Below are 15,753 nucleotides of genomic sequence, written 5' to 3' on the forward strand. Positions count from 1 at the left end.
ATTTATTCTGACAGTAACAACATAGCAACACAGACGTTAAATATTCATCTTTCTAACGGAAAATTCTCCTCCTGGGGATTTTGGAGTTGAGTTAAACCTCAGCTAATTCGAACCTGGCTTTATTTAAAAAGTAAACCTCAGAATAAATTTTGCCCTTGAATAGGTCTGCAGTAAATAGTAGAAGAGTATGTTTTAAGAAAATGGTTACATTTTTATAAATTTTTAAAATACTGTTCCTGACCTGATTATTAAGAATCCTCTTAATGAGATTCTGCACAGCTTCATAAATAATGCAACGGTTGTTTGTGATGAGATAAACTAATTATAGAGTATTGCCAGCAGGCCCTTACTACCAGTGAGCAACACCTGCAGTTTCCCGGGTGGAGGCTGCGGTTGGTGGAAGAGTCAGTACGTCTCTGTCCCTGCCTGGGCCCCTCACGGCTGCGCAGCCTTCTCCTCCTGCAGCTGCAGACTTCTCGGCGCACAGCAAGCTCAGGCCTCTTCTCTCACAGTGCTTCTGTGCATGTCCCGCTGCCCTTCTCACTCCTGGCGCTTGATGGAGTTCAGGGCAGACTCAGGTTGTTTCTGACCAAGAAGTGTCATTTCTGCAGTGAGCCCTGGAAGTCCACAGTGCTTGTTCAGATGCAGGGTGAGCACAGTTCTGAGATCAAGGAGAACCCCAGTCCCATGCATGGTTCCTATCACTGCTGACGCTGGAGCCACCGAGACACATGGGAACTGCACTCCCACGCAGACACCTCCACTCACCATTACAAACAGAGCTTCTCTAGAAGAATTGGAGTCCTGGGCATGATACGCTCCGCTCTGGCTTCCAGCAGCATCCTGAGCTCCCTGGGGCCTTCCTCTGTGTGTGGTGTGATGGACGGCGCACTGGCACCCTTTGCCTTTCGCATGGCTCTGATCTTCTCTGGTACAGTCTCTGATGGACAGCACTGAGCATTCACCCAGCAACCATGGGGCTGTGTTTCCAGGGGCCTCTGTTGGCGACACTGAAGTTGCCCAGAGAGGGACAGACACAGCACATAGGCTGGACCTCCCTACTTGCTTTTGCGTGATTTCCTGTAAATACCTTTCTCCCAGCAGTATCCAAAGCCTCCGTGGATAGAAAGGGCTTTCTGGCTTTGAAAGGATGAATCTGAAATGATTTGTCCCTGGTCATTCCAGAGACGCCTTCCACACTGTCTTCTGGGACCCTGTCAGAGATGTTGGTTCTGCTCCCTGGGGGAGTGAGGTGGGGGTCACAGAAACAGGAAACGCTGGGTTGAGCAAAAATATAAAAGCAACATAGTCTGGCTTCCTTAGCCGTTCCATATGAGAACCGCTCTGTCCCCGAATGAAAATGACCCTCTTTCAAGGTTAGAACAGGGAGGCCAGCATGGCATTTGATTGTCAAGAAGCATGGCAGGTCCAGCTTCTATTTTTATTACGTGGGTGTTATCTTGGCTTGTCTGCGTTCAGTGTCAGCTCACTCCACGGGCTCACTGAGGGACAGTCCGCTGGTGACGGAGACGGAGCCGCCCTACTAGACTGCTAAATACATCTTCCCAAATGTGTCAGGAGCAACCGCGTTACGTAGCTGTGCTGATTCAGGTTCTGTTCAGTTTTGAAGTGAGGAAGTAAATGGATTCCTTTCCCCCTACTCAGCATAAATTTGGTTACTCACACACCCACCATGCTCGTTTACGCTTGCTTTGAGAACATTAGGAACACTGCTTTCAACTTCATTATGCATTGTTTAACTTTTTATTTTTAAGTGTTTTAAATTTTCAGGGTTTTTATTCCAGAAACTGTATCCAGCCAGGTGGAACCAAAATGCAGTAGGTGAAGGGGAATGAAGGGGAAAAAAGAAAACAAATGAAAAAGCAAGTGAAGATGGAGAGCCGCTTTGGGGTGCTTTATTTTGGTGGGGACATGTTACATGGCGGGCTGTATAATAGAAGAAATGCCTTTGTAGCCCCTCCACTGAGGAACTCCCCATGAGGCAAGGAAGAATTTATCACCCAAGTTAAAGAGTAATTGGAGGTCCTGAAGGACAAAAAAATTACTTAATCCTGGTAGAGTTACTATTACTTACTGCTGTATCTGGGCGTTATTTATTTGTACCTCTGCATCTCAAGGATGTGCTGTTTGCTTTGAGCTATAGAAACAGCTGACCACTGAGTGTGACACAGACCGTTACAGGGAGGGAAGAATTCGGTGTTGCGTGGCTCACCACTCCCCGTCTCGCAGGTTGTACCCACGCCACGCGAGTGCGCTGAACAACCTGGGAACACTGACGAGAGATGCCGCAGAGGCGAAGCGCTACTACCAGAGGGCCCTGCAGCTCCACCCGCAGCACAGCCGTGCGCTGTTCAACCTCGGGAACCTCCTGAAGTAAGTGGCTCATCACCCTGAGCCGGCAGCCTCTGTTCAAGAAACCCTTCCCTTCTCGCCGCTCTTTTCTGTGTCCTTCGTGGCCTCTTCCTGGAGCTGAAGGGTTTCCAAACTGTGGAAGAATGGATTATTCATCTCAACTCATCCTCCTCCCTGTTAGAAAATGTTTCCCAGAGTCTTTCTGGAAATACTAGTTCTGGGAGACATTTGTAGACTGTAAGGGAAGGAACGGGGATGGCTTACATGACCAAACCAATTTAGGTGTGATGTGCTGGGTTAAGCAGGCATGGCTCCTTTATTGCAAGAGGCTTTATATGCTGATTCGCCTTGTGAATCTTCAAGTAAGAAACAGACTTAGCATCTCCCAGTCTGTCTCCCTCCCCTTCCTCTCTTCCTCTCTCTCTCTCTCTTTCTTTCTCTATTTGTCCTTCCTTCTTTTCTCTGTCACTGTCTCTGTCTCTGTCCCTCTCCCTCCCCCCACCTACTAGCTAGCATTTTTCATGACAAATGTTTCATAATATACTTTGGGAAAAGCAGTGTTCCCTGCAGATGTGACCAGATGCATAAGCACACTCACACCTGGTTTTGGCTGCAGGTAAGAAGCAAAGGGAAGCTGCGGGGATGAGCACTGGAATGAGCAGTGGTGATTTCACTCCTAGTCCTGGACTGAGCTCTCGGGCGTAACCCCCGTGCTCACTTCTCACTCACTGCCCTGGTGGAGGTGGACAGTACTTAGTGTTACCCAAGACTAAAGGAAAGGTTTACTGCATTTTGATTAATGTGACCTCTAGGCCCGTTGCTGGTATGACAATAGCAGAACAGTGGTGGTGGCTATAGAACTTAGCTTGAAAACTTAGCAAATAATGTAAAACATCAAAAATGGGAACGTAAAAGATGAAAATGACTTGAATCAGACAGCAATGATGTATTTGTCTGTCCTGCCAGAATGCTGACATTCTGCACACTGACGGAGTTGTTTTCCATTTCTAAACTTGGAGCACACTTGGCTGCCTCCCCTTGATGGTTTATACTTCACAGGGTGTCCTCATTGTGGCCGTAACTTAGGAAGGTGCCTCTTCTTTTCCTTCTCGTCTGCTCCTTGACTTTCACATATTCATATAAGTATTGATACTTCTTACTAATTTGAATGGTAATGCATAGTTTTATTTAATCTCATTTCAACAGAAGCATCTGGGTGAGTTAATCACAGAATTATTTAATGTCGTATAAGCTGATAGGTACCATCTTAGGTCTGGAGTTTTATGTTTAAGAGTGGCTTTATCCATATGCTGAAGTATAGCTAAAAGAACACCACTCAGTAAAGTAAAAGAAATAAAGTATAAACGGACTTATTTTTTTCAAATTGGTTCACACTGTCAAGACTGATAGAAACTTGAGAATGAAGAATACTCAACGGGGGCAGAAAAAGGCAGTTTAATGTGTCTCAGATGCTCCCTTAAAAAGCAGTAACAAGTCCAAGATGAGAGTAAGCGAGTTCCAGTCAGCAAAGAACACCAGGTCCGGGAGGGTACGACACTTGTGTTTTACTGTAATGCTTTCCATGAGCACTACTTCTTTATGTGTAAGTCTGAGGACTCATATTTTAAAGTCACTGTTGTATGTGTATGTTCCACTAAAGGCAAAATAACTGAACGACTGGATAAAATTCCCTCATGGTCTTTTTGGGTACCCAGATTTTATGCTAGTGGTTTCAAAAATCGTACTGATGAGTATTTTTTCCCAAAAAAACCAAATGGAAGGGTTTCATTGTAAAATTACATTTCCTGAGTACCTTTATTTTGATGATACTCCACACTGCATAGGGAAGGAGAAGAAGCAGAGGTCCTAATAACTGTTGTGTGAAAGGCACCCATTTCACCCTCTGCCCGTTCACATTGCACTGTAGAACAAAGTAGCAAAATCCTAGTGTGGGTCAATCTTAGAGCCCAAGAAATTAAAGTGATACTGTGAATATTTGTGACCCTTCCAGTTTGCAGACAAGTGGCATGTGTATAAGGATAGAACGCTTACCTCTAGGGCTCCTTCAGGGAGCTCGAGTGACCTCGGCTTAGGCTATGGCTGACACGGGGCTGAGCACCTGGCCTCACACCTCGTCCTGTTCACTTTCCACTACCATGCTGCCCAACCCGGGAATTACCTCATGTTAAACTTTCTGGTTGCGTGTGATTTGGTTGGAGGGAGTAGTGAGGATTGAACCCAGGGCTTTTGCTCTAAGCTACATCCCTGGTCCTTTTCTTTCTTTTCTTTTCCGTTTTTTTCATTCTGAGACACTATCTCACCCACCACATTGTGCAGTGGTCCAGGCTGGGCTGGAATTTATGAACATGTTGCCTTAGCCTCTCAGAGTGCTGGGATTATAGGCATGCGCCACCGTGCCGTGCAGCTGTGTGATTGCTTTTTGGGAGATCGCCAGCATAGCCATCTCTCTGTGGGGAGCAATAAAGGTGGTTTACATCATGCTGAGGTTGCATGGCTAAGTGACACAGACAGGTGACCCAGGAGACAGAAGAGCTAATCTACATTTAGATAACTCTGAGTTTTGCTTCTACTTAATATGTTTCTGAGCCAGTAGCCATTGGTCAAAGGCAAGAAAAATAAAGAATATTTTAAATGTGGTTGATTTGACGTTTTGATATTTATTTGAGATTTGTACCCTATTTCTCAGGTTAACTTTTGAGTTATTAAAGTTGTATACTTTTAAAAGTTGTGCTCTTCTGGGCTGGGGATTTAGCTCAGCGGCACAGCGCCTGCCTGGCAAGTGCAAGGTTGTGAGTTCAATTCCTGGTACCGGGGAAAAACCAAAAAAAAAATCAAAGGTTGTGCTCTTCCATATAATGTACAGTTTAATCCTCATTCTAAGAACTCAAGGCATCTCTAGGTCTGAGCAGTTTCGAGCTGATCACCGCTGGGAGGGGAGGACTGCCGCTGTTCCTGTTTATAAATGACGACATGCAGATTGGGAGACGATGAGCAGCGTGCCAAGTGCTGCGGGGTGTGAGCAGGAGAGGGAAGCGGAACCCAGGCCCCTCTGAGCTGAGTGTCCCGGCCCTGCCCGCCATGCTCCACCGCCTCCTTGGGGCCTCCGAGGGGAGCAGCAGCCTAAGCACACTGTCCGTTTCAGATACAGTACGCCCCGAGCATGGAATTTAAAACAGAGAGAGGTGACATAAACTGTAATAACATTTCACTGAACCTCAGCATTAGACATTATTACTTTAATATGTAATGAATATTTTAAAATAATGTTAAAATCAAAAATATTGATGAGACAGTATGTATTCCTTTTGTACTGCATCTGTGAAATCCAGTGCATGTTTACCTCTTAGAGCCCCCTCAGACTGGCCACGTCTCCAGTGATCAGCCGCGTGTGGCTCGTGGTTGCTGTATTGTTAATAACCCTGACTTTGACAGAAATGTAAGCCTCTGTCTGGGCCAAACACTCAAAGACTGATGCTGTCGGCAAGTCCCAGGAGTATGAGAGCGGCTCGTTTGAATTCTTGGAATTCCAGGACAGAGAGCTGTAGACTCATTCCCGGCAGTGGACTTACTGGGTGCTGCAGCCGCCCTCGTTACGCCAGTGCGCGGGACCGTGAGGCCCATCTGTGCCTTCTTCCGTGCAGCATCCGGAGAGAGCTTGATGGGAATAGCTTTCCACACCAGCATTTTTGATTTATAGCAATTTTTATTGCCTTTGCTTAAAAACTAAAACGTAAAGAAGAAACAAAAACAAAGGAGAAAAAGAAAATAAGTATGATTAGCATAAATTTTTTATGGCTAAACAGAGAGGAAGTCCCTGGGGCTCAGAAGAACACAGTAGACTTTTACAGTTCAGGATATGGAAACATTTCTGTGAGTTCTTGAATAGCTGCGAGTGCTTGTTGCTAAGACGATGAGAAGAGCCGCTTAGAGTCACGTCCTGCTCCCGCACTGCCACGGCTGCGCTCCGCTCACGTCGCAGGCGCAAGACTATCACAGAAACCTACTCAGCAAGCCACAAGTGGAATGGAAAGTCCAGTAACTGAACTGCATGGGTGAACTGGGTAACAGCAAACACTTTCTTTAGTCAGATTCCTTAGAAAAATTTAATTTCTAAAAAACATTAGGACATAGCAAGAAGTACAGTCATTATCTGTGTGACAAACTTAAGTGTTTGAGATTTACTTCCTCTTAGCACTCACCTTGGACACGACCCTTCGTGTCATACAGAGGAACTTTGTATGTTCAGGTAGGAGTTCTCTCCTCCTCTGGCTTCTGAGTGCGTCATGGAGAGCGCAGAACCCCAGTCCAGTGGCAAAGAAACACGACGCCCTGCTCTTGACGTGAGCCCGTTTGTGGGGCCGCCTTGTTTCCATAGTGCCTTTCTCCAAAGGTGCCCCTCCAGTGAGGCCATGTGAATTGGGGAGAAGGAGAAACTGAGGACGCGAGAAGTGCAGGGCCACACAGACGGTCTGTTTATTCGCTCGTTCACGTTGCTCCGCAGACAAGGCAAAGCGGCTCCATCCCGGTGTGGGTGAGTCCCCACTCCCACCCCTGGGGGACCTATTCGAGTTAGGTTACTTCCAACGGCACTCGTCTCCGGTCCCAACCCTGTCACACCTTCTCCATGTGTCCCTGTCCCATTCATGCTTGTCTCTCCAGGTCTCCTCCTCCCAGCTACTTTTTTTTTTTTTTTGTCTTTTTGAGACAGGGTCTCACTATGAAGTTCAAGCTGGTCTTGAAATCACCTTGTAGCCCAGGCTGGCCTTGAACTCACAACGATCCTCCTACCTCTGCCTCCCAAGTGCTGGGATTACAGATGTGTGCCACCACGCCGACAGACATGTGGGCTGGCCATAGTGCATCGGCAGGCTTCAGACCTAACACGCCTGAGGCCTGGGGTTCAATCCCCAGTTTTACTGGGAAAACCGAGGCTTCAAGGTTCCTCTGGAGGACTGCTGTAAGGGAGCGAATGCTCCGACCATCTGCTTTAGAGCCCGGTCCAGCATCTCACAGTACCACCTCCGTCCTCTCCTGCTGTCTCACAGCTGCTCTCCGTCCTCCGTCAGCATCAGGACGGTGAACACAGTGCAGTGACTGCCCCTGCCTACCAACCTTGTGCCATCCTTAGGGACGTCAGTAATTGCACCTGTCACCCATGGCTTCAGCTTCCTCCTCTCCGGTGCTGCACCGGGCATCCCCCCAGCGTGGCTACCGCCGCCGACTTTTCTCATTTTCTAGGGCCCGCATCCCAACCAGTCTTCTGTGTCTTTCACTCTTGCTGCTGAGCTTTGGAGGAAGTGATGATGACCTGCTGTTCTTAGCTTTTCTCTGTGCTCACTTGTCTTTTTTAAGAACATAGCTTTGGTAGCCTTCTGTAGTGAGGCCTTTCTCTTAGTCCTCATTCCTGCCGGCCTGTTCATGGCTGTTGTTAGGATCTGTTCTCTGATCCTTGGGTTCCTAATACGTGATCCCATCTCTGTTACATCTGATACGCTTTAGCAGTGCATATGACATGAGCTTCAGCTCTTTCACTACCTTGAGGGTCATTTACTTCCTGATAAGGCCAAGCTAAGATACCTCATTACCTGCATTTGGCTTTACTTACCAGCATCTCTCAACTTTATTTTTCATAATCATCTCACTTCATAAGGAATCTTTTTTGACCTTTTTTCCTAATCATTATCTCCCCCCAGTGAAGTGCTACAGAATAGTATTTGTTAGGTAAGGTTGAGCTGTAGGAGACCACCAACCACCGTGATATCTAAGATTGTTTCTCAACACTACCACCCCGCCCCATGAAGCAGTGCTCGCTCCTGTGGGAAAATCCTCCCTGGACCATCAACCAATCTGTCAGGTGCTACAACAGAAGAAAACACACATACGGTTGAATGTGATCACAGAACTCTAAAGAGAACATTACAAAAAATCCCTGGGTGGGGGTTGGGAGACACAGGACAGTCATCCCTCGTGGTGGGGCTTGACATCTCCTGTGCCCATGCCCCCCACCCCTTGTCGCCACAGCTGGAGGATGACTGCACCCGGCGCCTCCACTGAGGTATTTGGGCCATTTAAAGTGTAGGACGACAGCACTCTCCCTTCACGCCCCGCATCATTCTGTGCCCACAGACGTCTTCTTCACCTGCTTCCCGTGGAGTGTAGACTCTTGACTCCTTAATAAAGCAGGTATCCGCACCTGTGTTTGTGTGTGTGGCTTTTTAAATAAGAATTGACACGTAGCTAACATGTAATAAAATGCACAAATCTTCAGTGTTTGCCTCAGTGAGTTTTGACAGTGTTACATACCCTTGTAATCACCCCCAGCCTAACATGGGTAATGTCCAAGAGACACCCGCGCTTTCCTTCCAAAACATCTCCCTGCCCGAGGCGATCACTCTTCTGATACTTTTCCACCATAAATTCGTTTGGGCTGTTTAAGAACTTCTGTGGCAGAAGGTCATTTGATGTGCACCTTCTGGCATCTGGATGTTTCCCCTCAGACTCCCTGTGAGTCACCCGTTCTGTTACAGATTTTTATTGCTGAGTCACATTCGCTGACTTAAAGGGCTGCGTTTTGTTTATCTCTAATCCGTGGGCAGATACTTGACTTGTTTATAGGCTTTAGCTGTTGTGAGTAAGGCTGTCGTAACTGTTCATTCATTCCCTTCTCATTCATTTTTCTTGGGTACATAACATAGAAGCAGAATTATGGTTTAACAATTTCTTTGATACTTTAAGAAATTGCCAAACAATTTTCCAAGTACGTTTCACTCTGTCACGGGTGGTGAGGGATCCGCTGCTCCACGTCCTGTTTGCCATTAGTCGTGCTCCTTTGTACCTCAGCTGTTAATGTTGTCATTGGTGTAAAACCCACGTGTGCTTGTGTCTCCTCCCCACCGTTCCATGGGCGTGCTCTCAGCTACAGGTTTTCTGCACGCCGGTGCTCCCCTAGCCAGTCTTTCCCGGTGCCGCTGCTCCCAGGTCCTCCTCACTCAGCAGCTTGCGAGGACGATGCGCTCGCAGTGGGCACTTGGCCTTCCCCGGTCGTGTGCCACAGCCCTGCGCCTGGGCCACGCTCCAGCTCTTCGCCAGGACTCCTTGGGAGAGCATGACCCTGTTGACCTCTGGCTTCTGGAGTCTTCTCTTCCCTGCTTGTGCTGTGGTGCATTGTTTAGCTCTTCTGCCCCCATACCTGCTCTTTCCATGCTCCCTGTGGACTTAGGAGCGTCTCTGAGAAGGTCACTGCATGTCCAGTGCATGCACACACGCTCCAAACATCGGGACTTGCCATAATCCTGCGCCCTTTTCCTCAGTGTCCAGTCTTCTGTCCAGGTAGGAGAAATACTAACCTGCCAAACTACATTTGCTAAGGCTGTTATCAGGAGTTTAAAGCTAAGGCTCTTACAGTTCATTTAAAATGTGTCATTCACCTTTTATCATCTTATAGTCAGTATCTGTCCAAAACTGAATGACGAGGATGCCTGCCTCCTTCAGGACTTGGCAGTTGTTTGTCATGAAAAGATTGCTAATTCTTAGACTATCTGTGTGGGTGTCTCGTCCCCACAACTGCACTCATCCGTACCACGATGGCTGCTGAGTCAAGCTGGGGCAGTTTTAAGTCCACAGCATAGCTTGCAAGCGCGCTGCCCTCTTCCTCTGCTGTAATGGATGCAGAAAGTGAAGCTGCGGCCAGAAGGCTGCTCTGCAGGTCAGTGCTGTGTCTGTAAACCAGACGAGGGTGCCTCGTTTGGTTTACATTCTCGAGAGGAGTTTGGAATGTCACCATTTTCTTCCCTTGGATAAATATTTCCAGCAGAGGAAAAACAAAGGAGCCAGCCTGCTTTGTCAAATACAAGAGTTTGTCCTGAAAATCCTCTTCCAGCCCTTCCCTGCCCTCATCTTCCCTGGATTCACTCAAAGTCTGATCCCCTCAAGCTCCTGTGCTGTAGGGTGGCTTAGAGTGAGCCAGGATGAAGATCAAAGAAGGAAAACATATTTACAGCGGAAGACTGCTGAGGCACCTCACTGTTAGTTTCCTTCTGCACATGGCGTCTTACTTTTGGATACCAAGCGCCTCAGCTTTTCGTCTGGGCCCAGCAAGAGATCCAGGATATAGGTTGCTGGAGATGATCCAGAGGTTTTGAGTCTAAAAATGCCTGATGTAGACCAGGAAGAGATGAAGGACAGAGGAGGAGTGTATGTGTTTCCTAGGCCTGTGCCTGGCTGCAGCCTGCAGGGCCTGTTCCAGGAAGCCTTCGGGGAAGTAGGGCTGGTCTTTAGGGCTCTGCATCCTCTTTTTGTAGCTCCCCACCGATTTTGCCCATCTCCCCGCTATTCCTGTCTTCCACAGACAGGGCCCATTCCCTAGCCTCAGGCTCTCCTGCCATGCTACTTATCCACTGGGCAGCATGATGAATGTGTTGGTCACTTTTCATTGCTGAGACACAGTGCCGGAAACTTGCAGCTTTGAGGAGGAAAGGTGTATTCTGACTCACGGTTTCATTGTGTTCAGTCCATGGCCAACTGGCTCCAAGGTGGCAGCAGCCTTGGCGAAAGGGCCTGGTGAAGGAGAGTGGCTTCACCCAAGACAGCCAGCCGTCACAGACGGGGGAGATGCCAGGGAGGAGAATACACTGTCCTGTGTCATGCCCTTGGGGACCCCCTTCTCTGCCAGGCCCCACTGCCTAACTCCTCAGTGGATTCACAGCCCAGTCACTTCCAAGCCTAGAAGACAGTGGGGGACATTTTAGATCTAAACCATCACAGCAGGGCTCCGTGCCCTTAGCCTGCTTGACCTTGAATGGCAGCTGTCACTGCATCTCCTCGTGTCTCCTGGGCCTGTCCGCTGAGGGCAGTCAAAAGACAGATACAGTCACATTCCCACAAGACAGGAACTAGCTGGGACAGGGCTGTGCACCATTCAGCTGTGCGGTGGGACTTCTCAGCCAGCACTTCCTGTCATCCATGCGCCCAACACACTGCCTGTGAGCTCTCCTTGGAGCAGCAGCTGGTAGAATGCAGTGAGCCTGAGTCCCCACTCTGCTGTGTACATATGAGCTCGGGGGAGCAGTTTTTTTCTTGTAGTGCCTCCAAATTTTGTACACCTAGTGGAATAACTACGTCCTTCCTGAGTACAAAGCACTATAATGTATGTAAAGACAACATAGGACCTGGAACCCAATAAAGATAATATTGAACTATTATTAATTATTTATAACCCAAAGGCATAATTTCTCACTTCCGATTGGAAGCTAAGCTTCTTGGTATACAGTCAGTAGTGAAACAGTTCATGGCAGTGTTCAGCTTTAGGCAATGTTATGGTTTCTGTCTGCATGTCCCCCCAAATCCTCATGCAGTCGTGGGGCAGGCTGCTAGAATTATGATTGATTCATGGTCCAGTGCTGGAATTATGGGTGTGAGTGCTACATCTGCCCTGAGGCGGGTAGTTTGCATACAGTGTAAGGGAAGGAAAGAGGCTGCTTGCAGCTGGCACACCTCCCTTTCACTCTTGTTGCTTTTGCTGTCTTCTGCCTCCAACGCCATGAACTGTTGCCCTCTGCCATGTGCCACTCTGCCTTGGAGCCAGCTAAGCATGGCATGAAACCTCCACAAACTGTGAGCTAAATAAACCTTTCCTTCCTTAATTCTGGGTGTCAGGTATTTTGTCTCAGCAACCAGAAAAAAGAAGCCAAGACGGGCAATAATCAACTTCTCCAAGACTCATTTGCCTTCTCCTTAAAACCAGGGATAGGACACGCAGATCCCACAGAGCCCTCTAGGAGCAAGGATCTCCTAGAACTTCCTTGTGACCACAGGTTTGTAGCGTCCTCCTAGAACTGTGAATAGAAGACCACCCGGGGAAGAACTTGAGCGTTTGCTGTCAGAGGCAGGACCTGTGCTGTGGCCGCAGCCCATTTTTCTGACACGTGGGCAGTGAGACTTCCAGCTGCACAGTGGGAAGGGGAGGAGCAGGTAGGGATCACTTGCATTGTGTCCTCCTCTGGGCCGGACTGTGGAGCACACCGTGAAGTTCCATTGACCGCATCCTCACAGGGGTCTGGAGGGCAAAGCTCACATGCATCTTGCACAGCCCCAGCCAGGAGGCTCCTGGAGGTGAAGCACTGAACCCAAGCCACTGGCTTAGTGGAGCCCCCAGCCAGCCTGAGCCCGGCACCAGGGGTCACCAGAGCGGCCCTTCGTCTGTGGGGCTTTCTCTTGACCTTTCTTTTCTAGCTCTTGGCATTGGAGCATTGTTTTGATGTTCTCCTCAGATCTCAAGTGGGTTTGGTATATTTGTGTGTAGACTTTGAAATGATGCTGGCTTAGGACTGGCTTTCCACTTGGACATGGTACTCTTTTGGGGCTGCTTTTGAGCTTCGAAGTCCTGCTGGCTTGGGACTAGCTCTGCCCGCCCCCTCCACGTCCCTGTGACACAGAACTGGTTCCCACATGTACAGGGGCAAGGCCACCTGGGTTCAAAACAGACAGTAAAGACACAAGAGCTGTTTCAGAGGAACGAGGAAGACTCAGGAAGAGCATTGCCTGGGACCCACTCTGTCGCAGCCCTTGTGCCTGGACCTGGACAGACCAGAACTCTCTGTCCGCTTCTGCTTGCAGTTGGGGAAGGTATGTGGGAGAAGCTACAAGATCTACTCTCAGAAATTTAGCTATCAGGACTATGACTTTGAATTGGAAAAAAAAGTCTTTTTATTCTTTACTAACATATAGTATGAATATGTCCTCCTAACTCTTGTGTCGGACTTCTGTAAAATGTGAAGCAGAGAAGTCAGGGGAACCTTGGTAAATAAGGCGCTCTCTGTCCATTGCATTACCCGAGACATGCTCAGTAAGTGTGAACGTACAGCTGCACAGCATATATCCAACTTCCTTCTCTTTCTGCACCGGAACAGTAGTAGAGCTGTAGGAAATGTGTGCTTTAAAAAGATCATCTTAGTCAGCTGTTTACAACTTGACTTTCACAATTCAGTTCTTTAGAAGAGCTGGTAAAGCCCGTCTGCCAAGAAAAAAAAGAAAACACCATGTACTCCTTTGCATTTGTGAGCAACATCATTTTTGGATTCTGTAGCAACATAAAACAAAAACCAGACACCCAACAAAGGAGTAGTCATTAACAGGGCTGCGGAACACTCCGACTTCCCATTGTGGTCAATGGGAAATTTGATAGCTGTCAGGTAGATCACCAAATCCATTTATTTCTGTTACTGACATTTCCCAGTTTTTCCCCAAATGTCAATACTTTTTTAAAGCAAGCATCTGCTTTCAGTTTAAATGAATGTGTTGCGAGATTTTAGATGGGAATGTAGGAAGTTTTCTAAATTGAAACTTCAAGGCCCTTAATTACGGAATGAAAATGTGGTGAGGCTTTATTTGCTTTTGCTAAATATCTGTCATTGAAACTAAGCCAGGAGAGTGAAAGGATGCAAATGTTTTTACTTCACACACAGGAGAAACATCCCACCACATGTGGGAATCGGGGCTCCCTGTGAAGCTGGGCTCCCTGCACATTTTGAACAAAATGTAATTTTTTTTTTGTACTTGGAATCGAACTCAGGACCTTGCACTTGCCAGGCAGGCACTTGTGCTGCTGAGCTATCTTCCTAAGATGTAATTTCTGCTTCACGTTTCTCTTATGAAACCGGTGGTAATTGTGACTGATCCCAGTAACCCAGTCTCAGGAATTTAAGCCTTTTGGAAGTTCCTGGGAGGAAACTTAAGGGAATTTTGCTGCCTGCCCAAATGGCAAGGTTTCTGTTACCTTAAGGGTGCCCATGTGCCATATGCAGCCTCACAGGCTGCACAGGGGACGGCATTCACAGCTGTGCGCCTGAGTCACAGCTCTCTCTGCTGGTTGCTGTCTCCCCAGTGCCGCCCTCCGCCGTCCCCCAGCCTGCTGCCCCACACTCCTGGTGGGCATAGGCACCTGCAGGGAGGCAGAACCGCCTGCTAGGACCTTTCTCCGCAGCCGAGCCTGGTGCAGGGACACCTTCTTCTTTGTTTTGCTTTCACGATCCTATTACACTGAACCTCTGGTGATCAGGCAAATCCCACACACAAATCCTTGCAGTGTAAAGACCACACTCGCAGGGTTATCTGTGGTGCTTACTAGGTTAAGAATGGTTGTTCTGCCAAGGTGAGTGATATTACAGTGGAGCTGCAATACTGGCTGCTTGGGAGGCTGAGGCAGGAGGATACTGAGTACCAGGCTAACCTGGGCACCGTGGGAAACCCTGTCTCAATGTAAAAAAGCACTGGGGATGTAGCTCAGCGGAAGAACATTTGCCTAGTGTGCCTGGGGCCCTACGTTCAATCCCCAGCACTGCAAAAAAGAAAAAAAAAACAAATAATTTTTCTTGGGCTCTACTCAGGACCTACTGAAGCTTCAGAGGCCTGGAGCCCTGCATTTTACAGACTGCTTAGGGGGTTTTAAGCACTGAAATTTTAGAAAGGGAGAGATAAAGACAGTGTTTTAGGCTGTAGAAGACAGTAGTTGCTCATGCAATGGCTGTGCTTGGCAGACAGGAAAAGGGAGAGTGCTGAGGAGCGACTGTCCCTGTCCCTGCCTTCTCCTGTCCATGGCTTCAGCAGCGCCCGCTGAGGGCTTTGTGGAAGAACCCACAGAAGCCTGAGCATCACCCAAGTTCCTGAGGGGCTTTGCAGTGTTTGTGTCCTGTCCATTCGTGGCTGATTGGACGGCATGTGCGCTAGTGCTGGATTTTTATCTGTTTGCTCAGAAGATGTGTGCTAGTTAACTCAGGCTTTTTCTTGTAATTCGGAGACACCAACTGTGGACTTAGTAACCTGTGTCACAGATGGGATTCGTTCAGAGGAAAATGTTATTGTAATATTTTCCCTCTTCTATTCTACCTGTCACTTAGGTCAAAATGGCTCGCAGGGAAATCCCACACGGATGGGGCTGGCATAGATAATGAGCCTCTGGTTTGTCTAAATTACTCACCACAGAGCCAAAATGAACACATTAGGAGGTTTTAATACCTTCTGACGCTTGCGCCGGGGTGAGTCATTCAGTTGCGTGCAGAGGTAATTTCGCTATTCAGAGATTTCGTACTGTCTGTTTGAAGTGTTCTGCCTCCCTCGTGGTGCCTGCCCCTCCAGCGTGGAAGACGCTGCTTCACACTTGCATGCTGGTGTGAGGAAGAGGTTCCGAATGCTCCTGGGGTTCTCCAGCTGTCCTCTCCCTCGTCAGCAGTCGCTCTCATGAGGCGCGGGTCCTCTCCTTGGTGGCCTCTTTGCCACCATGCTTCCTGTAGTGTGGGGTGCCTGGGGCTTCACCTGGATTGTTCCTCATGTTATTTTACATTTTAATACAGTGCTGCTAATGCA

General features: G+C 48.1%; 1 protein-coding gene across 1 annotated transcript in view; it reads left to right on the forward strand.

Annotated features, from left to right (window-relative positions):
- Positions 1 to 15,753, forward strand: part of Tmtc1 (transmembrane and tetratricopeptide repeat containing 1) — a 253,886-nt gene that overhangs the window by 204,384 nt on the left and 33,749 nt on the right. The window contains exon 14 of the mRNA XM_013505922.1: positions 2,251 to 2,394. Within this exon, the coding sequence (XP_013361376.1) occupies positions 2,251 to 2,394 (144 nt within the window). The remainder of the gene's footprint in view (positions 1 to 2,250; positions 2,395 to 15,753) is intronic.

The sequence above is a fragment of the Chinchilla lanigera genome, unplaced genomic scaffold (genome assembly GCF_000276665.1).
Source record: "Chinchilla lanigera isolate Chin_1 unplaced genomic scaffold, ChiLan1.0 scaffold00104, whole genome shotgun sequence".
Classification (NCBI taxonomy): Eukaryota; Metazoa; Chordata; class Mammalia; order Rodentia; family Chinchillidae; genus Chinchilla; species Chinchilla lanigera.